General features: G+C 39.6%; 1 protein-coding gene across 4 annotated transcripts in view; it reads left to right on the forward strand.

Moving 5' to 3' along the window:
- The window catches only part of LOC127452438 (cell adhesion molecule 4-like), a 201,384-nt gene that overhangs the window by 116,411 nt on the left and 60,683 nt on the right, over nt 1–24,290 (forward strand). For 2 of the 4 annotated variants that reach the window (XM_051717877.1, XM_051717879.1), the window contains exon 2: nt 23,496–23,642. In XM_051717877.1, coding sequence (XP_051573837.1) covers nt 23,496–23,642 — 147 coding nt within the window. Of the gene's footprint in view, nt 1–13,322; nt 14,918–23,495; nt 23,643–24,290 lie in introns of those variants that run through there. The other 2 variants (XM_051717876.1, XM_051717878.1) reach the window with 2 other exon arrangements.

Raw genomic sequence — 24,290 nt, forward strand, 5'->3', positions numbered from 1 at the left:
TACAATGAAAAAACTATATGAGATGTAAAATGTTCTGAGATTTGAATGCAGATCAATGGAGGATTCAGTTTTGTGAGCTGTCTAGCGCCCCCTTGTGTAATGACAGCTTTGTGTCTCACAAAATAGGTTATTTCTGACAACATTTGGGTCAATATCAAAATATGTTGACAAACATGTCCCTTGACTTTTTTAGACATGGAAAAGCTTTCAGATAGTGAAAAAAAGAAGGTATCATTCTATAACCTAACCTTTAATGATATGAAATGGCTTGACTCTGTTTTGCAAATTTTTTAGGAAATATATTTGAAATTGTCAATTGCCTGAAAACAATCCTTGACCACTTCATCTAGTACACCACTTCTGTGACATTTAAAGTTATTTGTGTATTTATTTTCTACTTATTTTTAATAAAAGCATTAGTGCAAGGCTGAACAAGTGTGCAAAAAAGCAAAACAAAATTATTATTAATAATTTAAATAATTTAAAAAGAATGTTTGTCCCTTGATTTCTTGGCATTGGTGTCATCAATGTTAAAACCTTTTTTTTTTTTTTTTTTTATGTTTAAAAAAAAACTAAATACAAAAATTTGGGGAAAATATTTTTTAAGGTCAAAGTTCAGAGGCTGCTTAAATATGTATATAGTGATTTTTCCCAGCATGTTAATAAGTTATTAATTCACATTTTAACTAATATTTTCACACACAAATATTTGGTGTTGTACCCCACTGAACCTTCAAAATGTGGTGTTGTAACCCATTTAAACCTCATTAGTATTAATTTAGTGTTAACTTACTGCGTTCGTGAAACAAAATTAAATAATAAAAGAAAGAACAACAGCCAAGTTGTCCTTTATGAATAAAAATGTATGTCAACATGTTACAAAATGTTTACACTCTGCATTTATAGGCAAAAATTGGACTGAACAGAAAATGTCAATATAGTAAGTTGTAAGTTGGAAAGTCAACATTTTTTGAGAATGACCCATTTGCAATTTGTTCAGTTCCTCACATAATTCTGTTGTGTGACTTTAGAAAACATGAAACATAGCACATGAGTCATATGGACTACTGTTTATGGACCCAGTTATACACTTTTGTTGGAAAGGAGCATAGGGAGCATACTACAATTGCACATCAATTTCGTCATGAATGAACCAAGAATTGTTACTGTGAGGATATGTAGTTAAAGATGCACATTGAGATATGTTGTACTTGTAAGTGGTATTTTACAAAAATAAATTAACTGAATGAATACAATATTTTATTTAAAATAAACAAATAAAGAATTTTTTAATGACATCTCGAGCATAGTCCTTGAAAACAAATAAAATGTGCTTGAAAAGTTCTTGAAAGTCCTTGAATTTAACTTTGAAGCATCTGTAAGAACCCTGCCTAACCACAAAAATAGGGAACCGTTATGAACTTATATGCTTATTGCTTTGCATTGTACATAGATATTAGGAAATAAACTGACCTTGTTTTGTAAACTGGCACTTTTATATTAATTTAACAATGCATTTGGTGATTTGAAAACAGTTTTCTTAAGTCCAGTGAAGATGAATGAGAAACACTGAGTGAAATATTGCAATATATTGTAGTTTTGAATCACAATACACCAAAAATATAGAATCACGATAATGTTGTATCGTGACCTTAATATCGATATTATATCACCAGTTACCTTGTGATTCCCACCCCTAGTAAAGTGATACTAATATTATGGTATTTTGATATACAGTATACCATAGTATTTACATGATAGGTATCTGTAGTATTTCAGCACTCTGAGTGATTTTTATATCGTCTAAGTTTCTGGAACCTTTTGAATGAAACTTAATTTAATTTAAACATTATTAGGACTAGTTATTTGGACTTATTAGAACTAGTTACTTATTATAGTACTAGTTATAATAGTCTGACTGTACCCATGAGTAAACCACTTTACTGAGTTTGGACTGTGCTAGTAAAAATGTTTTGTTACTTCACAACAGATATTGTTTTCCTTTCATCTGGCTCTTAATGATTTAATAAACTTTAGGAATATCTGAAGGCAAACAATGGCAAAACTGAAGTCTAATAGATTCCTCCTGATAGATTATTCAATATAAATCTACAACATATTTATTAATTTTATATAAAAATACCAAAGTTACTGTTACTGCTGTAAAATCGTGATACATTTTCGTAAGGGTGATTATGAGACATGCGAAAAACGTAACCTCTCTTTTTATGCTGTTTATAATGTTGGGAATAGTTGTTCAAGAGGTTTGACTTTCTCCAAAGCGCTTAAAACTAGAAAAGTCTCAGTAGAAATCAAACAGGCCATGTAAATTTTGTCAATTGTGCCGTGATATCGAGGAAAGTCCGGTTTCACTTGTGTGTAATCTGCTGCATTCCTATATACCATGTTGCTCAAAATCCTGTATGTTACTAATTAAACGTGGCAACATTTAAACACTCCCAGAGTCCATATAATGCACAGAAAAAAAAGAAAGAAAAAAAAAACTCTCTTCAGTCTGACCCATTATTAGATTGTAAAACTGAACTGCTGTCAATGACTGTAAATGATCGCACAGCAATAATGATTACATCATTTTGTTGAGACATCGCTACGTTTTTGGTATACAAAGGCATTTAATACAAAGACATATGGCCTATACAAAGTGCACTGAAAGTAACTGAAAGTAACAGCAATAGTATTAATATTAGTAATATCTGGCAAAGAAAAACACATAAGATCAGTAAATTTGTTTATTAAAAAAGATGATACAAAGATGCCACAATATATATTTTATTAAAGATATTGTCAGGGTCTTATAATGTGAATAAGGACCCAAATTCAGGAATGAGATAAATGGAAATATTTATTAAACAAAACAAACATAAACAGAGAAACAAAAACTCTCACAATGAAGAAAAATAAACAACATGACAAAATACAAACAAAAACTCTCTCGAGGGAGAAGAAATAACAACAAGACAAAGAAAAGATCAAATGATAACTGACTGGGAGCAAAGAGGAATACAAGGAACTTACACAATAAAACCGACTAGACAAGGGAACAAAACGATCCGACAGCACAGACAAGACAAAGGAGAGAATATAAAGGGAAAGGAAGGACTGAAAACAGGTGCTGCCCATAATCTCAAGCAACATAGCAACACTGATTGTGCTGCTGAACAGCACCTGGGGAAACAGGAGGGAGAGATGAAAACACAAGCACATGGAACAACCTGAGAGATGGGTGGAGGAAACTGTCACAATCCCACCATAACAAGAATAAAACAAGACCAAAATGGCAGGATCATGACAGTGTGCTTGACATGGTGGCTTGACTTGACGACTTGACCTTGCAGCTTGACTAGGTGTGTCAGTTTGACTTGCTGTGATGACTTGGCTTGACTTGACAGCTTGACTTGGTGTGGTAGCTTGACTAGGAGAGATGATTTGGCTTGGTGAGGCAGTGACAACTTGACTTGAGGTGACGACTTGACTTGATGGCACTACTTGACTTGATGTGCCGGTTTGACTTCGTGTGGTGGCTTGATTTGTCATGATGGTTTGGCTAGGTGTGATGGCTTGGCTAGGCTTGACAGCTTGACTTGGCATGATGGCTTGATTAGACTTAGCTGTTTGACTTGGTTTGGCGGCTTGACTTGGCTTGTCAGTTTGAATAGGTGAGATGACTTGACTTGGTGTGGCAGTGACAACTTGACGTGGTGACTTGATTAGGAGTGATGGTTTGGCTTTGTGTGATAGCTTGGCTTGGTTTGACAGCTTGACTTGGAGTGGTAGCTTGATTTGACTTGAATGATTGACTAGGCTTGGCGGTTTGATTTGGCTTAATGGCTTGACTTGGTTTGACGGCTTGACTAGGCATGATTGATCCAGGAGATAGCTTAAGGGAATAAGTGGGATCAGGTGCCTCTAGGACAGAAGCGAGGATGGGCGACTTCAGGATGTGAGCAAGGATAGAGGGCTCCAGGATGGGAGCGAGGACAGACGGCTCCAGGATGGAAGTGGAATCAACCGGGGAAATGACTTCTGTGGCCATGAGCACTGACAGTGACAGGGGAATGGCCTCGGTGGCCATGGGCGTTGGTAGCGACAAGGGAATGGCCTCCGTGGCCATGGGCATTGGTAGCGGTAGGGGAACGACATCCGTGGCTGTGAGCACACTCTGTCATCCCTCTTCAGGCACACAGGATCTTATTGGCTTACTCAAACCAGCATTTAAAGTTTGCATAAGGCTGGTCTGATTGTGGCCCAAACCCAAAGATAGCACCAAAAACTCCATAGCATACTCCCTCACTGACTTCTCCCCCTGCCGAAGCTTAAAGAGCCATTCGACCTGCGTGGCTTTAAGTCATGGAGGGGAAAATCAGCTGCCATACCAACGCTGATTGTGCTACTGAGCAGCACCTGGGGAAACACAAGGGAGAGAGGAAAACACAAGCACATGGAACAACCTGAGAGATGGGTGGCGGAAACTGTCACAATCCCTCCATAACAAGAATAAAATAAGACCAAAATGGTAGGATCATGGCAGATATAAGAGAACTCACGTATGATTAAATTATTAAATAAAGACATAAATTATGAAGACAATCCAGGTAAGATCAGAGAGTTTTTAAAGGGGATGCAAGGATTCAGCATTATCATTTACATTTTAAGAGAACCTGTATGAGGATTTTTTAATTTTTTATAAAACAAATTACGTTTTTAGGCATTTGATGCAAATGAACCACACATCCTCACTGCTGGATCGGGATTTCTTCCTTAAGATCCTTCAGCGAGCGCTTTCTGTGCTTTAGCGCCACCTGTTGCGCTGGTTTCGGTAACAGCAGTGGCTCCTGACACATGACCCAAAGGTCATATTTTATTCGTTGGGGCATTTCATCATTGGGCGAAGAAAACATTTTACACACTCACCGTAAAAAAAAGCTTTGCTTTGTCGCCGTGCGATTCGGCATGAATATCCACTCCAGGTAAGAATGGCTCATTAGGAATCTATTGTTTCAATTCAAAATGTTAATCGTGGTGAGAAATCATGGTGAATATTCTTGTTTGGTGTGAAAATGCCTGTACTGTGATGGTTCATGCGAAAACCAACCTTGAATCATACAGTGCAAATGCATCTTTCAGTTGAGAAGCATATTTAGCATGTATATAGTGTCGAACTGTAGATTAATATAATTTCATCCATCAACACCTGGACAACTGATGTGATGGCTGGAGCCTGGTTTTCACATGAGTTCCAAACAGAAAACATTGGGGGCTATAACAAAATAATTTGGGGCCTTTTTTTTTTTTTTCCTAGCGATGCCTCTGGCACCTTTAAAGAAGACAACTGTAATCTACAAAAAGATGTTCTGTCTCTTTTTCTCTCACACAAACAAACAAATAAAAACACAAAAACTCATCTATTTTTGTAACCAAATACATCTCACATGAATGCACACTGAGAAACTGATTATAATTCTCAAGTTTGTGCTTTTTAAAACAATAAATCAGGCGTAAAAATTTTCATAAACATCTTATCACACACTGTCACTCACCCCCTCTCTCTGCCTTTCTCTCTGTCACACACACACATGGTCTGTGTCCATGGGCAGTACAAAACCATAATAATTGGACTGACATACCTGCAGTGTATTAATACAAAATCAAGAGTGAACGAGAGAAGAGTGGAGACGGAAAGGAGAGGAGAGTGAGGGCAAGTTTGAAATGGGAGCAGCAGAGCAAATCAAAGCAAAATTAAATGGATTTGCATATTTCAATGAATGCCGCAGGTAGGCCTTCTAATTATTTCATCTTCCCTCAGCTCTCATTTCCTCAATTGTTCCTCTTAGTCGACAGGCAGCCTGTTAAACTAGATGGTAAAGATGTGTACTTGAGCTCCAAAATCTCTGTTCTGCCTTTTCCAAACTGTTTTAGCATAATTAACTCTCAATTAAAGGAATAGTTCACACAAAAAAAATTAAATTCTGTCATCATTTACTCACCCTCATGTTGTTCAAACCCCATATGACATTTTTTCTTAAGTGTAACATAAATGGAGAAAAAATTAAGAATGTTCTGGTCATTTTTATCTCCTATGCAATTGTAAAGAACCTTTTAAGCTTTAATAAAGATGCAAAAGCACCATAAAAGTAGCATCATAATTGCATGGAAATTAATGACCAGTACAAAATGTCTCTTGTTGTGTTCCAAAAAAGAAAGTCATGCTGGTTTGGAAGAAACATTTTGGTGAATGAATGATGACAGAATTTTTATTTTGGGATATATTAAAGTATTTCTTTAATGCCACTTAAATATTTTTTAATGTCACTTACTGTTGTTCTTCCTGTCCTGCTCGTAGTCACACTACAGTATGTTCCATACTCTTAATTCACCTCTCTGTTTCATTTTGTTCGGTGTCATATTTTGGTCCTCTGCTACCCACCTTTGCAGATCTGCTAACTCATTATTTGAAACACTCCTTTTTTTATTTATTTCAACCCTCCCCAGAGCCCCCAATAATTTCATTTAATTCAGGTCTCTGGCGTGACTGCGCACTGTTTGCAAATCAATAAGGTAACAGTTATGTAACCCAGTATTTGACAAAGAAACAGCTATGTTGTTTATATGTATATAACTCATAAGTAGACGGCAGTTTGCTTTTGTTTTTTTAAGGAAATGTAGCATATGCATGGTTTTAATCACAATATATGACAATAAATGTATCATATTGTAAGGATTTCCCTGGTGACCGCTAGAGAAGGCCATGCATTTTTATTGTCCATCCATTGTCTTGTGTTTTATTATGGGATTTGTAGTTTTTTTCATGGTCTATGTTCATTGGTTTCTATGGATATTAGTTCTAGGTGTTCCTCGTTTTATCATTTGCCCCTTGTATATTTATTCCTTGGTTTCATAGTGTTCTTTGTCAGTTGTTATCCTTTCAGGCTGTAGTGTTTGTGTTTCACTGACTGGCCTGAGATGGGAGAACTCACATGGAGGGAGTACTTTGAGATTGCTCTGGAGAGTTTATACCCTTCATGTGAGAATAACACAGCCTTGACCACTGAGTCCCTGGCCGCCTTGATTTCCGAGTCCCCTAGTGCCTTGCTCTCCAAGTCCCCTAATGCCTTGCTCTCCAGCTGCTCTGACCTATGAACCATCTGAGTCTCCAGCTGCCCGACCTCTGAGCCCTCTGAGTCCTCAGCTAGCCTGAACTCTGAACTCTTTGAGTCCCCAGTTACCCTGAACTCTTTGAGTCCCATGTTGCCTTGACCTCCAAGCCCTCTGAGTCCCCAGCTCTTCTGACCTCTGAGCCCTTTGAGTCTCATGTTGCCTTGACCTCCAAACCCTCTGAGTCCCCAGCTGCTCTGACCTCTGAGCCCCCTGAGACCCCAACTACTCTGAACTCTAAACCCTTTGAGTCCCATGTTGCCTTGACGTCTGAGCCCTCTGTGTCCCCAGCTACTCTGAACCCTGAACCCTTTGAGTCCCATGTTGCCTTGACTTATGAGCCCTTTGAGTCTCATGTTGCCTTGACCTCTGAGCCCTCTGAATCCCCAGCTGCTCTGACCTCTGAGTCCTCTGAGCCCCCAACTACTCTGAACTCTAAACCTTTTAAGTCTCATGTTGCCTTAACCTCTGAGCCCTCTGAGTCCCCAGCTACCCTGAACTCTGAACTCTTTGAGTTCCCAGCTACCCTGAACTCTGAACTTTTTGAGTGCCCAGCTGCTCTGAACTCTTTGAGTCCCATGTTGCCTTGACCTACGAGCCCTTTGAGTCTCATGTTGCCTTGACCTCCGAGCCCTCTGAGTCCCCAGCTGCTCTGACCTCTAAACTCTCTGAGCCCCCAACTACTCTGAACTCTAAACCCTTTGAGTCCCATGTTGCCTTGACCTCTGAGCCCTCTGAGTCCCCAGCTGCTCTCACTTCTGACCTCTCTGAGTCCCCTGTTGTCTGGACCCTGCCAGCTTCTAATGGCCATCCGCCGGTTTCCCAGTGGTCATCTGCTGCTCCGTATGGTCCGCTCTGGTCTCCTGGCCGTCTGCCTGGTCCTTACTGGTCTCCGGGCCCTCTACTGGCTCCGCCCTGGTCTCTGGGCCCTCCGCTGGCTCCGCCCTGATCTCCCGGCCCTCTGCTGGCTCCACCCTAGTCTCCTGGTCCACCCTACTGTACAACGGGGTTCAAACGTCTGTATATGGGATTCAAAATCAAATTTAAACCTGGAAAATACAGAACATTTTAGGATTTCAAAATAAACAAATGAAACAAAGAAATGTGACAAAATGAATGAGATATTTAAGATTTTCACTAATGAAATAAGCAAATTTGTGACAATGACCATGTTAACAGATTTCCTTGCTTCCATCAAAGCACACAAAATGCTTTTTGTAACATTCTCAAATAATGCTGGAATAACATGGATCATCACGTTTTGCACAAACTTGTTGGGATCCATGCCAGCTCCAGTGCATGCTGTCATAAAAGCAAAAAGTGGCCATACTAAAAACGAAAAAATTCTAAAATATTAAATTTTCAGTTCATATATCACTCAAATTGTTATGCTGATAATATAATTTGTAAAGACAAACTGTTAAATTGGAAAAATGCTAAATCGAAGCTTTTTCGCAAGACATTTAAAGCCCATATATTATTAAAATACTGTACAAAGGGATTTTGAAGATGTCTGTCCCTTAACATATGAACCTATTATTGAACATTTTAGATTCATAGTAGGCATTCACAATGGCAATAAGCTCCCTTTCCGTTATTTTTCTTCCAAATTTAATTGGGATTTGACTTTAATTATGTGCATTGAATAATGAACTCCTTTTTAATCACTTTAATACTGTCAACAGTCTGGATAGGTCCAGAAGCACAACTCTTGATTAATTGTGATTACAGTAACTTCCCATGATTTCTAATCACACCGTGTCTCACCTCATCATTCCTCTATCTCTTTCTATCATGATCACATGCTCTGTCTCTAACCATTCTCTCCCAGACACCTCCGTCATCTCTGTCCACACTGCATAAATGTCAAATTAAGCAGCTTCCTCTAAATCTATACCCCCCCAACACCCCCCCCCCACCGAACCCCAACCTGCTCCCTCACTTGCCCTCGATCCTTTTTTCTCAGCATGCTGGCTTGTTTGTATAAAAGGATGTTATGTGAGATAGGTGTTAATTGGTTGCTGAAGTCCATTAATATTCTCCTTGTGACTTTGCTCATCAGGAGCAAAAATCACACACTCATCAGTTTTCCCTGATGAGTGTGTGATTTTCCTCTAGAGAGAAAGAGAGTGAGTGTGAGAGTGAGGGAGAGAATGAGAGACTGATGGAGAGGGTAGAAGAAAGAGCAAGGTTCAAAGCCCTGCTGTAAGGTCACTGGCAGAGAAAAAAAAAAGTTATTTAGTAAGAAAGCGACAGGAAAAGACAGCCAAAGAGGGTGAGATAGAGAGAGCAAGAAAGAGAGAGCAACACAGTGTTGATAAAGAGCCACTAAAGGCCACTATTCAGAAAGGTACAGAAAAGGAAGATTTTGTTATCAAATGGAAAGAAATAGTTCCTTTGTTGGCTGATAGATGAGGACATGGGGAGAGAGATGAAAAAAGAGTGCGTTGATGAGCACGTTCCCTCTCTACTGTTCCTTTTGATATACAACATACATCTTCACACAAACCCAGCAGGAAAAATACAGGAACAATCTCAGGCACACATCCTGTTGACCAACTAGAGTTGTTCAGTTTATAGTCCTAATACCCTTAACGGAATTAACACCTTTGAGCCATGGGCTTCCTCTAGAATTTTTAATGCTTTTATTTAGAATTGTGTTTTTTGATTTCTGAGTAAAATAAGGTCTGTAGGAATAGATCACTCTAAAAGTCTGTCATTATTTTCTACCGTCATGTCATTCCAAACCCATATGACTTTCTTGGATAATGACTTAAATTTCGGTCTGTCCCTAAAAGCTATCATATGACTTCTGAAGACTTGGAATACAGCTCAAGGGTGTAATGGACTACTTTAAATGGATAGTTCACCCAAAATGAAATTTTTCTTATCATTTACTCATACTTATGCCATCCCAGATATGTGTGACTTTCTCTCTTCTGCAAAACACAAATTAAGATTTTTAGAAGAATATTTCAGCTCTGTAGGTCCATACAATGCAAGTGAATGGTGACCAGAACTTTGAATCTTCAAAAATCACATAAAGTCAGCATAAAAATAATTGATAAGACTCTACTGGGTAAATCCATGATTTAGAAGTGATACGAGGTGGCGATATGCATGAAAAATGCTAATGGCCAGAAACAAAAGAAAAGGAATTTGGAAGTTAAAGTGGACATTTATAGAAAAAAAGGACTTAAATGTTGATCTGTTTCTCACCCACACCTGTCATATTTCTTCAGAAGACATGGATTTAATCACTGGAGTCATATGGATTACTTTTACGCTGACTTTGTGATTTTTGCAGATTCAAAGTTCTGGTCACCATTCACTTGCATTGTATGGACCTAAAGACCTGAGATATTCTTCTAAAAATCTTCATTTGTGTTCTGCAGAAGAAAGAAACTCATACTCATCTGGGATGGCATGAGGTGAGTAAATTCTAAGAGAATCACTGTGAAGCATGACAACCCCAGTCCTTATTCACTTTCATCATATGAAAAAGAGTGGTCAGGATATTCTGCAAAAAATTTAATTTTGTACTCTCCGGAAGTCAGAGCTCTTATGACAGAGATGACAGAGTTTTCATTTTTGGGTGAAGTATTCCTTGAATATTACTTGAAGAGACTTTCATAAATATATATAACACACATATAATAATATCTTATACGTGAGTTTTGAAACCATTAAAAATTTAAGTCGCTACATAAGGTTGTTGTCAGTATGTTTTTTCGCAAATTATGCTTTTAAAGAACTAAACTGTTTTAAAAAATCAACATTTAGGTTTGATTGTGTGTAATTTATATTGTGAAACATAACATGAAACAATCTTCCAATAATGTTTACCACAGACCTTATTTCTCTCATACAATGCAAAAATATGCTATTCTGAAAACCCATTCGAAGGGAACCCAAATTAGCCTTACGGGTTGGTTTACAAATTGAAGTTATGAATGAACAGCTCTATTGTGAGTGTTCATTTATATCTGTATGTGCAGTTACAGTATTTTTGTCCTTAGAAGACTAGCTTGATAGCACTTTCAGTGCTGTAAACAGGATTTGTGTGTGTGGGTGACAGGGGTTAGTTCATATCGAAATGAAGTGCTTTAATGGTGTCCCAGAAACTGAGACTTCAGCAGGACTTCGATTTTTGTTTCGCACGTGTAGAGTGTTTTCGTTGTGGGAGTTGCCTGTGTGTGAACGCGTGCGCGCAACCAGTTCTGTGCGTGTGTTTGTATAAAGGGTGATAATTGTGCTCATAGGTTTGGAGTTTGTGTGTGGTTTAAATGAGAAGAGCTCACAGGAAGCTGTCTGATTGAGTAATGGCTGCCGGCTTGGCATAAAAGTCTGGCACTAACAATCAACAAGACTCAGAAGGAAAGAGAGAGAGAAAACGTGCCAAGACAGTCTCCTGACACATACAAATGCACGCTCACACACTCAGGGCCATACACACTAGTCTCTCTCTCTCTCTTTTTACTCTACGCCCTTCTTCTCTTCCAAGAGACATAAATTCACCACTCCCCCACCCACATGCATTATTACATAGCCTGAAGGACAAAGCGCAAATTTAATCTGTGATAAGCAGAACATTGGATCAGTGCATCAAAAAATATCCTCCACCTTCTTCTGCTGATGCACTGGAATTCCAGCATTCACGGACGCCTACCTGCCCACCTCCGGCCTCGGGCCTTCCAGGACCAAACTGTTGAAGCTGGATTAAGCTATAAGATCAGAAATGCAGATGGATCAAAATCAGAGCAGGTCAGAGTGATGCATTTTACAAGTTAACTCATGCCCCTTAAGTGCCTTGGCAACTCTTGTTCCAATGTGGTGCCAATGAAAGACATAAAAAAATGGAATTGGATGAAAAGTGGGAAAGAGGAACATGAAGGGTGAATTGGGACAATCTCTTGTTGCGCGCAACTGTAAAATGAGCATACACACAGTCGCATCAGCAGTAATAGAATTTAATAAGGGTATGAGAGTGAAATTAAATGACATCTGTGCTTCAAATAAAGTGACAATTTTCTCAGACAGATGGACGTGCATGGCAATGCATGGTCATTTTGATCTTGTGGAATGGTGAGGGCAAACCAAAACCGAACCGAAAATAATTATTGTTTTATGCCAATAGCAGAGCAATGTTGAAGACGTTGAAGAAAATGTTGCTGCTGAAATCGTTCTGCGCTTACATAAATTCAATGCACTGTCCCCAGTGGCCAAAGCTGGAAGTGTTGTTGAAAGTATGAATGCGTTTCTGAGTGAAAGGTCCACAGAGTGGTGCCAAAAGAGAGTTGTATTTTTAGTTGTAAATAATGTAAAACAGACAACAGGATGTATATTTTTTTACCTCTACCCCCTATCCCAAACCCCACCCCTAAACCTAACCATCAGTGGAGTAAAAGTTTAATTTTTGAGTGAAAATACAACCTCTGAAATTCCTTCCGGGTTCCCACGGACTAGAACCCGTGTCTTGGAGGTTGCTTGCACAACGCGCTGTTAGTAGTGTTAGAGGGAATTGCGTTCACGCTTGAATTGATGCAAAAATGTTTGATGGTAAATTGCGCTTTCAGTAATTTGGCTCAATGGGCTTGATTTGGTGTACATGCACTTTCGGAACCAACATTCCAATTTCCGGTGTGATCATGCGGTGCTGATGTGGTGGTGTGATGCAGATGGTCATATGCGCACACATACACACAATCTTGCTTTCCTCAACCATAGTCCCTTACATAAACATGTTACACTGTTCATACATGAATACACAAACACATACTGGATACTGTTCATACATGAATACATATGCACACATAGGGGAGTATAGTACAGAATGTATGGCATTCATTTATAATGGCCCCTTGTGACCTCATGAACACACTCTGTGTGGCAGACAGATAAAGGCTGATCAGAAAGAGCCTAATGACCCAGAGAGCTTTGACAAAACACACACACACTGTTGGTGTGAGTGTGAAAGAGACTGAAGCTCTCTGACTAACTGTTTGGGTTTCTGAATGAGTGCTATTGTAGACTTCATACCCTCCCTTGCCCTTTGCAAAAAATTACTGATATGTGGAGTATGCATCTGCACACACACACACACACACACACACACAATCACACATATAAGGGTGCTCCTCCAAAATTGGCTGTGCAGTATCAGGAGGGGTTATATAAACAGCAAGCAGATTAGTAGATCAGTAGCAGGGGTTTAAGACTACGAAAGAGCATTGTGTTGAAAAAAGGAAGAAAAGCAACATTAAAGCACAATTACAGAGAAGAGGACAACCACGCCACAACACTTTGTGACCATACACAGATGGACAGATCGAAAGAGAGACAGAAACAGGAAAGGAAAGGAGAGACGGACTAACTTTGACCTGACCTTGATGGAACTAGAGACTTTGTGTGACTGTGGTTTGGGTAGAATCGATTTGGAAGATTTGTTGTGCTCCTGTACACACTCCCTTACGTTCCGTGACAGTGGATATTAGCCCTGTCAATCAGTGTGAGTGTTTGTGTGACTGTGGAACCTGGCTGTGTTCGGTATCAGGGTGTGCTTAGAAGACTAGCATGATCTGCTGTTCTGAGCTTTAGGAGACCTGCACAGACACTCAGGCTCATAGATCTCTGATCTTTAGGGATCAGGCTTGACTTTGTTGAGCTGTTTATGCACGTTTTGCTCAGGATTCTCAGTTTAGTATGTGCTGTGTGTGATTGATTTAATGTTGCATAGCCTATTAAACATTAGGTGTTTTATTACTATATAGTAACATAGTAATATGCATGTAATAAACATGTTTATGGTTTATTACTATGTATTAACACAGTAATAAGCAGGTGATAAACAAAGTTTAGCACCTGCAAATACATCTGTTCTTGTGTGCAGCTGTTTATGTGCCTTTCTAAAGTTGATTGACTGTTGTTTGATTTCTCACATTTTAAAAGCAGTTTAATTCATTTTAAATCTGGTGAAAACTGTTGGCAGACATGATTGCACATTGATTTATGGTTGTTTCGGTGAGCAAAACTATGTTTGCAGTATCACATCGTCATGCTGGCACCAAGGTGTGCGTTATGACAAAGTGAATCTCAGCAGGCTCTGATTCATCGCCGTACAGAAAAACAAACTGTGCTCACAGTAACACACAAGCGACAGCAAGGTGTAAAACAAGAATTTCTGGTATTTATTCTGTGATGTGTTCTCAGAGAGTATTCTTAGCTGGCGACAGTGTGGAATATGAAAATAACAGCCTTCTGAATATGAAGTGTAATATTATCTAAAGTAACTACTACTGTAAAAATTTAGCTCAGTCTTTGAGTGCTAATAAGTGGTTTGCCTTATTAATCAGAAATTTTAGTGTGGAAATTGCCATTCAACGTGAACGTTTTCTTACTCTTTAAACATGGAGATTGGATCATTTTAATTAGCTGAGTTCAGTTGGTTATTATTGCATGTGATATTAGTTGCTTGAATTCTCAAACGCGGCTGCTTAAGTGATTTAGTTAAACCTGCGCTTAAAGAGCACTGGTGTTTAGTGTAGTAGTGTAGTAATTTTGTTGTTCAGCTGTCGGGTGTGTGAGTGTGTGTATGTATGTGGTGAATTGTGCAGTCAACAGCCACAGAGGCCTCATTGATCAGCTACTGAGCCTCAATACACAATGAGACCAGGCCAGCGATCTCTCCTGCTCTCCTCCACTCCTTCCCTCCTGCTGCGCTCCCTCGTTTTGCTCTCCCTCTGCCGTGAGTCGTCACATTTCCACCATTTATTTTGTCTTTTCCTCTGTTTCTCCATCAGTCCTTCTCTGTGTGAAAATCTCTCAGTAATTTCTGGACACACCTTGAAATTAATCTTCCTCTCTATCTATAACCCTATGAAACACTTTCATAGCTACTTTAATTTCTCTTTATCTTTCTCATCTCTCTTTCCACTATGCTCACAGTCTCTCCCTCTCTCTTTATTTTCGACAGTGCCTGTCTCCTCAGACACTTCGCTCTGTCCTTCTCTCTCACTGCTTGCTCTGCCTCAGAGGTAGATAATTTATGGGAAAGAGTGAGTGTGTGTGAAAAGAGAGCGAGAGAGGAGGAAAAGAGGATACAGTCAGAAAAGAATGGAGGTCGAGCCAGCTGGCAGATTTATGATTGAGGGATCAGAGAAGGCATTTGCAAGGGATGTGCAAAACTACATATTTTCACAGTTGACCAGTCTGTGGGTCGCATGGAAGACTAGTCAAGCTAATCGGTTTCGAGGAAGCCCTGGATAACGTTTCTGAGGGGGCCTTAAAATAATATGCAATCAAAAACAGTGGGACAAAGTGCAGAGGAATGGAAAAGAATGCAGGTGTCTCGAGAAGCATATCAATTAAAAGTGGATGTATTTTTAACTTTACATGCCATCCTAAAAATGCAACTCAAAAAAGAGTGTGAGTCGCAACTCAATGGGCAAAGACATCTATTTGCATGTGTATGGCTGTAGTGGTGGTGCTTTAAATGGATTGAAATTAAAAATGTAAGTTCTCTGAGAGGGTTGTACTATGCACATTTATATCCTGATCTCATGAAAATTACATGACTGTGGCGAAATTTTTGCGAATAATATTACGTGGTTTATTACACATACTGCGGCAGTTTCGAGGTGAAATGTCCACTGTGTGGTACTAAAAAGTTAAACGTTTTCCCAAACATTAGTTTTCCCAAACAGATAAGGTTTTTAAGGTTTATGCTATTTCGAGTTTTAAAGCAACAAAACCTACCTCCCCGCCCTAAACCTTACACCTAAATGATAGTGTCATAAACGCAATTGTGAGATGAATGTGGACTGAACACAAAAAATGGACAGAGCTAGAGAAGCAAAAAAAAGTTGAAGAGGAATGTACTAAAACTTTAGAGCAGAGAACAGAAGGTCTGGTAGAAAGTGAGGAAGTAGAGCGGTAAACCGAGAGCCTGCAGTTGAGATAGAATTGTTAATGCAATCACTGATATGTGCAGAACACTGGAGAGAAAGGAAACGGCTGTACAACAATGAGGGAGTAAGTGAGTGAGCAAGAGTGGGACAAAATGAACGTAAGCATGCACTCTGTAGGGACACAGAAGGGATAGGAAATAGAAGAAGTAGATATGACAGTCGCTTTATGAAGGATAACCTCAAACTCACTGAGGGATGTTTGCCATTACAGAGAACTAGTATTCAAGAAAAATCTCAAAGCACTCGATGGAAACTTTGATTGAGAATTCTGTGGTGTAATTGGTGTATTTCCCAAAGTATTTGCACTTAGAACTCAGCAAGGACATTGTTGTTGTTCCTTCACCTAGGGACTCACTTTCATGGGATGAAATGACAGATTTGCTCTCCTCTTTTCTTCAGATTTCTCTGGCTGTTTTACTCTCCCTTTTAATAACCAACATATTTAGGCTCCGTGGCCTTGTCAGCAGGAGCAAAAGTGAACATTTATAATATATCAGAAGCAAAAGATCATTCTCTGCGTGTGTGAGTGAGAGAGAAAGAGAGAGAGAGATAGAGGGAAGGACAGATAAAGAATGGGTCTTTAGACTTGGCAGCATTTGCTGTTATGTAATTCTCGCCAATAAAGCATTTTTTTATTTTTTATTTGCGGTTGAATTTTAGATGCTGGTGGGCATGGGAGCCAGGTTGGCTGGCTGAGTATGTGTGGGGAGGAATTGTGATGGTCTGGGTTTCTGTGCTGGCCATAGGCTAACTCTCTCAGGCTAGCCTGGTGTAATTGCCCTGTAAATAAGCCCCCTTTGTTATGCTTAGCTGCAAATGTTGCAACTCAGACACAGCATGTCAGGAACGCATTGGGGTCTTCAAACGGAAAAACCACAGAACATACACACCCACACTTATAGAAACCGCAGAAACCAGGGACAGAATAACCTGGTAGAGAGAGGCAATCTAGAGAAATGAAGGGATGGAGAGAGAGTGTGCGAGGGATGATAATGGAGTGAGGAGAAGGAGATATGACTGAAATATTGTGATAGGACAGGGGAGCATAAAACATGAAGGTCAAAAGAAAGAGAGAGTGCCGCAGTTATGGCGAGGAGAAGAGATAAGGAAGAACAGGAGGGAGAAATCACAGATGATGAGCAGATGGAGAGATGGAACTGGGATTGAAAGAATAAACATCATAAATAGATAAAATAAATAAAATGCTATAGGAAAAAGTTGTTTGGTGTTTCAGGATAACGTTTGAATAGGGAAATGGAAAAGAGAGAGAAAATTGGAAAGCAGCGTGAGAGTTAAGAGGTGGTGGAGGGTTCTTAAAAGTACATATTCTTTTAAAATAAACTGTATGTTTCAACATTTTCAAACAAAGTAAGTTACAACCTTAGATTACTGATTGAGTTAATCAGAGTGTGCATTTTAACTAACTGCTAATAGACACTTGCAAACAGAAATTGCGTTAACCCGATGAGTGATTAGGTGACCACAGCAACAGTAGACCGCTCAAGCACTTACCATTACAATGAATATTGTATATTACATCGCCAAAGTCCTGTCATGATGTACTTACTCTCATGTTGCTTCTAACCCATATGACATTGTTTCTTCCATGAAACACACAAAAGGAGATGTTAGACAGAACATTAGGGAATTACAACCTCAGTCACCATTCACTTCCATTGTGAAGGAAAAAGCAGCATCAGCATTCTTCCAAATTTCTTCTCCTGTATTCCACAGAAGAAAGTCATACTGGTTTGAAATGACATGAGGGAGAGTAAATGGCCCTGTAACTGGTTAGATTTGGTTAGAAAAACAGATTCCAACCTGAAAATATCCTTTAGTAATTGCTTTAAAACACTGTCTCTTCCTGAAAGTCACTGCATTATTCACATTTTGTAGGAAGGTAAGAAGAAAGAATGGAATAATGAACATCAAAGAGGCAAACAAAGATACAAGAGATGGATGTTCAGTCCATATTGTCCCCTCTTTGCATTTGAGTCTTGTTCATGTCCTTTTTACTCTCTCTCTCTCTCTCTCTCTCTCTCTCTCCTGGACAAAGCTGGATGATTATACTGCAAAGCTGAGCTGCAGAACAAATCACATTTTCTGAAGGAGAGAGAGATGGAAATAAACAGGGCCCTCACTGGAGAGATAGCTAGGGAGAGAGAGGAGAGATATAGTGATGATGAGGAATTCATGGCAAAGAGATAAAGAGGAGGAAAGTTAAGAAAATGTGAAGTAGAGGAGACTGAGAGGAAAAGTTTAGGAGAGGTTACATGCCTTGAAGGGAGAGGAGAAAACCAGAGAGAGAAAGCAGAGGATGACAGCAGTTACAGAGGAAGAAGGAGCTTAGTGTGAGGGTTAGGGAGACAAGAAGGAGAAAAAGAGGGGGGAAAGGAAGAAAAAAAGAGATGGCTTGATGTAAAAGAGGAGGTGAGGCAGCATGTGTAGGTGTGAAAGAGGGAAGAAATGAGATTAGTCAGGAAAATCAGGTGGTAGGAGGGGGAATTATGAGTTTTAGAGAGGAGCAGAAAGCGAAATGAAGAAAAGAAGCTGGGAGTTGGAAGAGAAAAGGAAGACCAGGAATAAGACAGCGACAGATCGGGATAATAAGGAAGAGAAGGGATTTGCAAAGGATTGTTATTTATGGCTTGACTGTTTTTGTTTTTTGTTGTTGTTCGTTTGTTTGTTTGTTTTTGGTTTTGTTTTTCTGGATATGACTGCCAGAGAGTGAGATTCAATAGAGAGATAGTATTAATTTTGAACCAGAGTGAAAGAGGAAGAGGATAAGGAGCATGTTTGTAAAAGATAGGAGCAGTTTGTCAGCTTTTCCACCAAACCAGCTCACTGATTACCTGAAAACACCAATAAACACACACAGTACACAATAGGTTAAGGTGACATAAATTGGGCAGCTTCAGCTTTTGGAGAGGCATGGCAAGAAAAACAAAACAAGAGAGAGAGAGAGTGATGTGACTCGAATTATGAAGATATCAGGCACTTACAGAGTGAGAGGAAAAGACTGATGTGAAATTGGATTACAGGAGAGAATCAAAGAAAGTCTTAATGTCTTGATAACATGAGTATTGTTAAACTTTGACAGGAATCTTTGGGGATGTCTTAATCTTCTGCGTGGATATCTGCTAATTCATTTGTGGATTCGAAATGTGAATATATAGTCTGTGTGTGTGTGGTGTCTTTGTGGGTGCCTTGTGGATTATACACTATAATTCAGCTGGTTAATCTTGAGCAGGGTAGTTGCTCATTGTCCAGCCCTGTATCCGGCTTTCTGCCAGCTCCCTAAATTCAGCTCACCTACATAGCATAACTCACTACAGCTTCCCTAGGACCATTACACTGCCATGATGCTGCCTTGTTTATTTATTCAACCATATTATTTATTTATTTCCTCATTCATTCTGAAATTATAGCCATTTTCTTCGGTATAAAGGCCCAGTAAATGAAAACTCTTTTGCTCTATTCCTTAAAGGGGTCATGAACTGCCTTTTTTTTTATTATTTTGTACTGTTCTCTGAGGTTCACTTATAATGTTATCAAGATTTTTACATCAAAAAACATCATAATTTAGAAGTAATAGGCTATTTTCTGTCCTGTTTTGACCCGCCTCATTGTAACACACCGTTTGAATAGGCGTGGCGGATTGTAGACTCGTAAGTAAACGCCCACTGGTATGACTGGCTAACAGTTTTGCATATTTAAAAATCGTACATTATTCATAGATGGACGCTGCTGTGATTTAGGTTAAAAACACATAAATACACAGTTCATGTCAAACGATCTGTAATAACAGACAAAGCAATAGTGACCATGTAATAAAAACAGTTACTCACACTTGTGTGGTGCGACATTACTGTCAGATCCAATATAGTCGACACAGCATCGTCTTTTAGTTTCAATCTTTCTGAAAATCCTGCGTCGAATTGTGCCTTTTTTGTAAACGAATCTGCAGTAAAATGGAGTGAACAAAGGACCAAGTTCTTACTGACGCAGTCTGGAACTTCATTAAAAATAAAGTTCATCCACTCATTCCTAATGTTGGGATCAGAAGGAAGGCAATGCAAAGACTGTGTTTTTCCACAACTTGGCAATGCACAGCGTCTTGTTGTCTCCGGGGCCATCTTTATCATTTGGTTTCTGCATAGACCTGCGTTTGCCTCTCTCGTTATTTACCTACTACATGCGTGAATCGGTGGGCGGGGCTAAACAGGCAGTGATGTAGAAGCAGGCATTGATCTTCTTTTGCGGAGGCGGTGTTTAGTCACACTATTACGTAATAAAGTGCCACATTCCACATCCTGTTGTTTTGGCAGATTGGCTTCAATATAAGCTGTTTTTAGACTAACGAGAAAGTTTTGAGTTCTGAAACTTACAGGATGTTTTTATAGTACAATGACCTCTTATATTTCAAAAGATCAACGGAATTTTGATTTCTCAGTTCATGACCCCTTTAAAGGGCAGTCGTGCAAAAATACATTTCTTATGTATTAGAAACATAAAAGGTTGCCCTCATCTGGACAAAATATGAACTGTGCATCCCTGGACCAGCCCCCAATTTCCAGTCTGTTATAGATCACTTTATTTTCATGTATAATCCAATTCTAAGAATGTCTACTATTTTATTATGGCTTCATTCTAGGAGGCTCAAGATTAGTCCATCTCAGGAGGTGTTGTTTCTTGTGTTTGCCTGACTGTTGGTACTCATAAACTTCTGTGTTCACAATGCAGATATGACCATAAACAACTCCCACACAAGTAGTAGTGATTAAGCTTGTGTAGCGAGTTCAGCCAACCCTTCAATATTTTCCTCACAGCTGTGAATCTGTTCAAACGCCACAGCTGTCTTTATATCTCACTCTCTGCCTCACTCTATCTATATTACTCTCTTTTTCTCACTCTTCCCCCAATGGCGAGTTGGCAGGTTTCTCAAATTCTGTATTGGCGTCATGGCACGCTCCCCTCCCTTTGTGCCATTTGTTTTCCTGTTCGCGTCCCTTTATTTTGGTCATTTACATGAAGAGGAGACAGCTGGCGTGCGACAGAGTGCATTTAACGGAAGCTCAATTAGCCGTGTTTTGTTTGACTTCTCAATCAAACGCATTTAGCTACTTTTGTCGGAAATTTGGCCACACTTGTTTGAGTTCAGTTAGGTTTGAATCAGGTTTTTAATTGCCATCCATGCATTCACAGGGCTTCTCTTGATGTATAGTGCTGTTGGAACAATTAGGAGCCATTAAAACAATGGCGGCCAAGTGCTGAGTAATAACAGTCATTAGAATAATAATTGGGATAGCAATGGCGGTGGCGATTGTCGTGATATGAATCACAATATTGATGTGTAATAATGGCCACAATTACAATAGCAATTGTGCAAAATTCTGGGACGTCCTCAATCACTGTCTCTCATTTTCCTCCCTTTTCACTTCTCTTTATTTCGGCTCCATACCTCACCTGTCAATGTTTTATTAACCCACTCTCCCTCTGTGCTGAATTTAAGACAAGAGTACTTTAAGATAGATAGAACCTGACAGAATTAAATTTAAATGATTCGGTCTCGCACCTTTATAGACTGTTCTTTATTTCCCTCCTGAACTTAATGTATTTTGTGTCTTTTCTGTCTTTAAACACATACGGCACAAACTCCTCATGTAACAGTCCTAAGATTTGATAGAGACTCTATAGATTTGCCTTCAGCCCCCCAGAACTTCTGATGCCACCATCCTGACTGGCAGCAAAGAGTTCAAGGAGCACTCCACTCCCCAGACTGATGGTGAAACGATCAACGTTGCCCCCCACCCCAAAACATACAAGTGCCCCACCAAAGATCATTGCCCCTCTAGATTTGCATCCAGCCCCCCAGAAACTTCTGATGCCACCATCCTGACTGGCAGCAAAACGATCAAGGCATACTCTGCCCCCCAGACTGGTGTCAAAACGATTAACGTTGCCCGCTGTTGTCCATGAAGCAGCAATAACCTCAGCTTATTATGATCTTATTCAAGAAAAAAATGTGGTTTAGGACCCCATAGATAACTTTTATTTTCTGCGCAGAGGCGCTGCTGTTTCTTGCGGAAGAGACGCGGCCAATGTGAATGTCCAACACGACCGCCCCGCCCACACGCCGCTCACGCCACACTCACGGAGGATTTGTGAACCCGCTGTTAGACTGCAAATGCGAGTGACATTCATCACAGTCGTCTCGTACATCATCCTTACAGCAGCTTGTTTCTCAACAAGAATCTTGGTCCTGGAGGACCCCATTACTTCACATTTTGAATGTTTCCCTTATCTAACACACCTGATTCTACTGATTAGCTCATTAGTAGAAACTCCAAGACCTGAAATGGGTGTGTCAGGTAAGGGAATCAACCAGAATGTGCAGTGCTGGTGTCCTTGAGGACCAGGATTTATAAACACTACCTTACAGCATGTCTGTAGCATGTCAGATGCCATGCCAAACACATAGTCTTGTCAGACATCTTGGACTACTTCGGTGAAAGCAGAGATGCAGAGGAGACAGGTCTCAGCAAATCAACCAATGTAACAATTTTACCCTAGTTATCTGTCACAGTGATGTCAGAAGATTGAGTCACTGTTCTGTTGAAGAACTTAGTGCCTTGGTGTCAGGCTTGCAAATCATTACCATCCACCAGAGACAGACTCTCGACACAAACTAATGATGTGCTGTGAGTTTCTGCAACATGCTCAGGCCAGCAGTGATGACCTCATCTTCAGCCTTCTCTGTACTGCCCAAATAAAAATTAACAGTCCATGTTGGCTGCAGAGTGTCACCCAGAACACTGTTGCATTCAATTGGCCATTAAGATGTGTTTTGTTTAAATTTAGCATGCCAAGTGCTATTAGTGATGTTCTGTGTTCCCTACATATGACTGATCTCATTCTCGAAAAAGAGCTGTCATCACCGCTGCTCTTATGAGCTGAGTGTCAGCCTGAGTAGACAGAAGAGAGAAGTGTGTCAGCCCACAGAAATGGATAAGATAATGATGTTATTGGTTGTACCAACACTTAATTAGGATCCTTTTCTTGCCTTTTCTCTCTCCGTCACTGCTTCTGTCTATCTATCTATCAGTCTCTCATTATTCTTTTTTTTCTTTTTTGCTCTGTCCTCTTTTGCATAGTTCACACTTCTAAGTACAAAAGGTGGAGTAGTTGCGTGAGCTTGGTGTTAATTGGTCACTGAGGCATTGCTGTCTTTGCATTCGCTCCATCTTTTCTCCTTCTGTCTATCAAAACTATGTCTATCAATGATTCATTTAATTAAATGAGAGTTCTCTATTAATTGTCTACTCCTCGCACTCTCTCTCTCTGTGTGTCTCTCAGCACGGGGGCAGGCGGTACAGGCTGAGAACGTGACAGTGCTGGAGGGGGGGACAGCACAGATCTCCTGTCGTCTCCAGAACTATGATGGCTCTATTGTGGTCATCCAAAACCCACGCAGACAAACACTCTTTTTCAATGGAACGCGAGGTGAGCTCATGTGCTATAGTTTTCACAACTCCAACAGTGAATCAAGTTAAGACATGTATTCTATTCCCATAAAGATGACATCACCCCAAGTTTTCTAATGATGTTGTTTTGTCAAAATTATTTTATTATGCCTACTGCCATGACTGCTGTTTAGCTTAAAGATGGCTTATGCTGGGGATATTTAGGGCCAATTAGTCAAATATTTTATTAGGACAAAAGAGATTAATGTAATAGAACACAATGACTTCCTTTAATTCGCTTCACTGATTTGACCATTTAACTGCTATTTATGTTACAAAACAGGCTGTAAAAAGTGTCTGATGTCTTTCCAAGAAATTTCAATTAACAAATATTATTGTGTCATAATGCTTAGCTAATCATTAGTTCATCTCATAATTATTCCAGATCACATACACAAATGTTTTAAACTTTGATGTCAGTGTTTCCCACAGGATTTTGTGAGACTGTGGTGGGTGGACCTCACACCCTCTAGAGGGGTCTCACATGCTCCCCTGTGAAAACATTTTGTACGTTTTAAAGTTAAATGCATGAATCTGGTGGACTTTGAGTGCAAAATTAAGAGGCTAGATCTATGAAGAATTTTGTGCTCTTACAAAAAATTTTGTGCTCTAGTTGTAATTTAATCAT

This window comes from Myxocyprinus asiaticus, chromosome 15, assembly GCF_019703515.2.
Source record: "Myxocyprinus asiaticus isolate MX2 ecotype Aquarium Trade chromosome 15, UBuf_Myxa_2, whole genome shotgun sequence".
NCBI lineage: Eukaryota > Metazoa > Chordata > Actinopteri > Cypriniformes > Catostomidae > Myxocyprinus > Myxocyprinus asiaticus.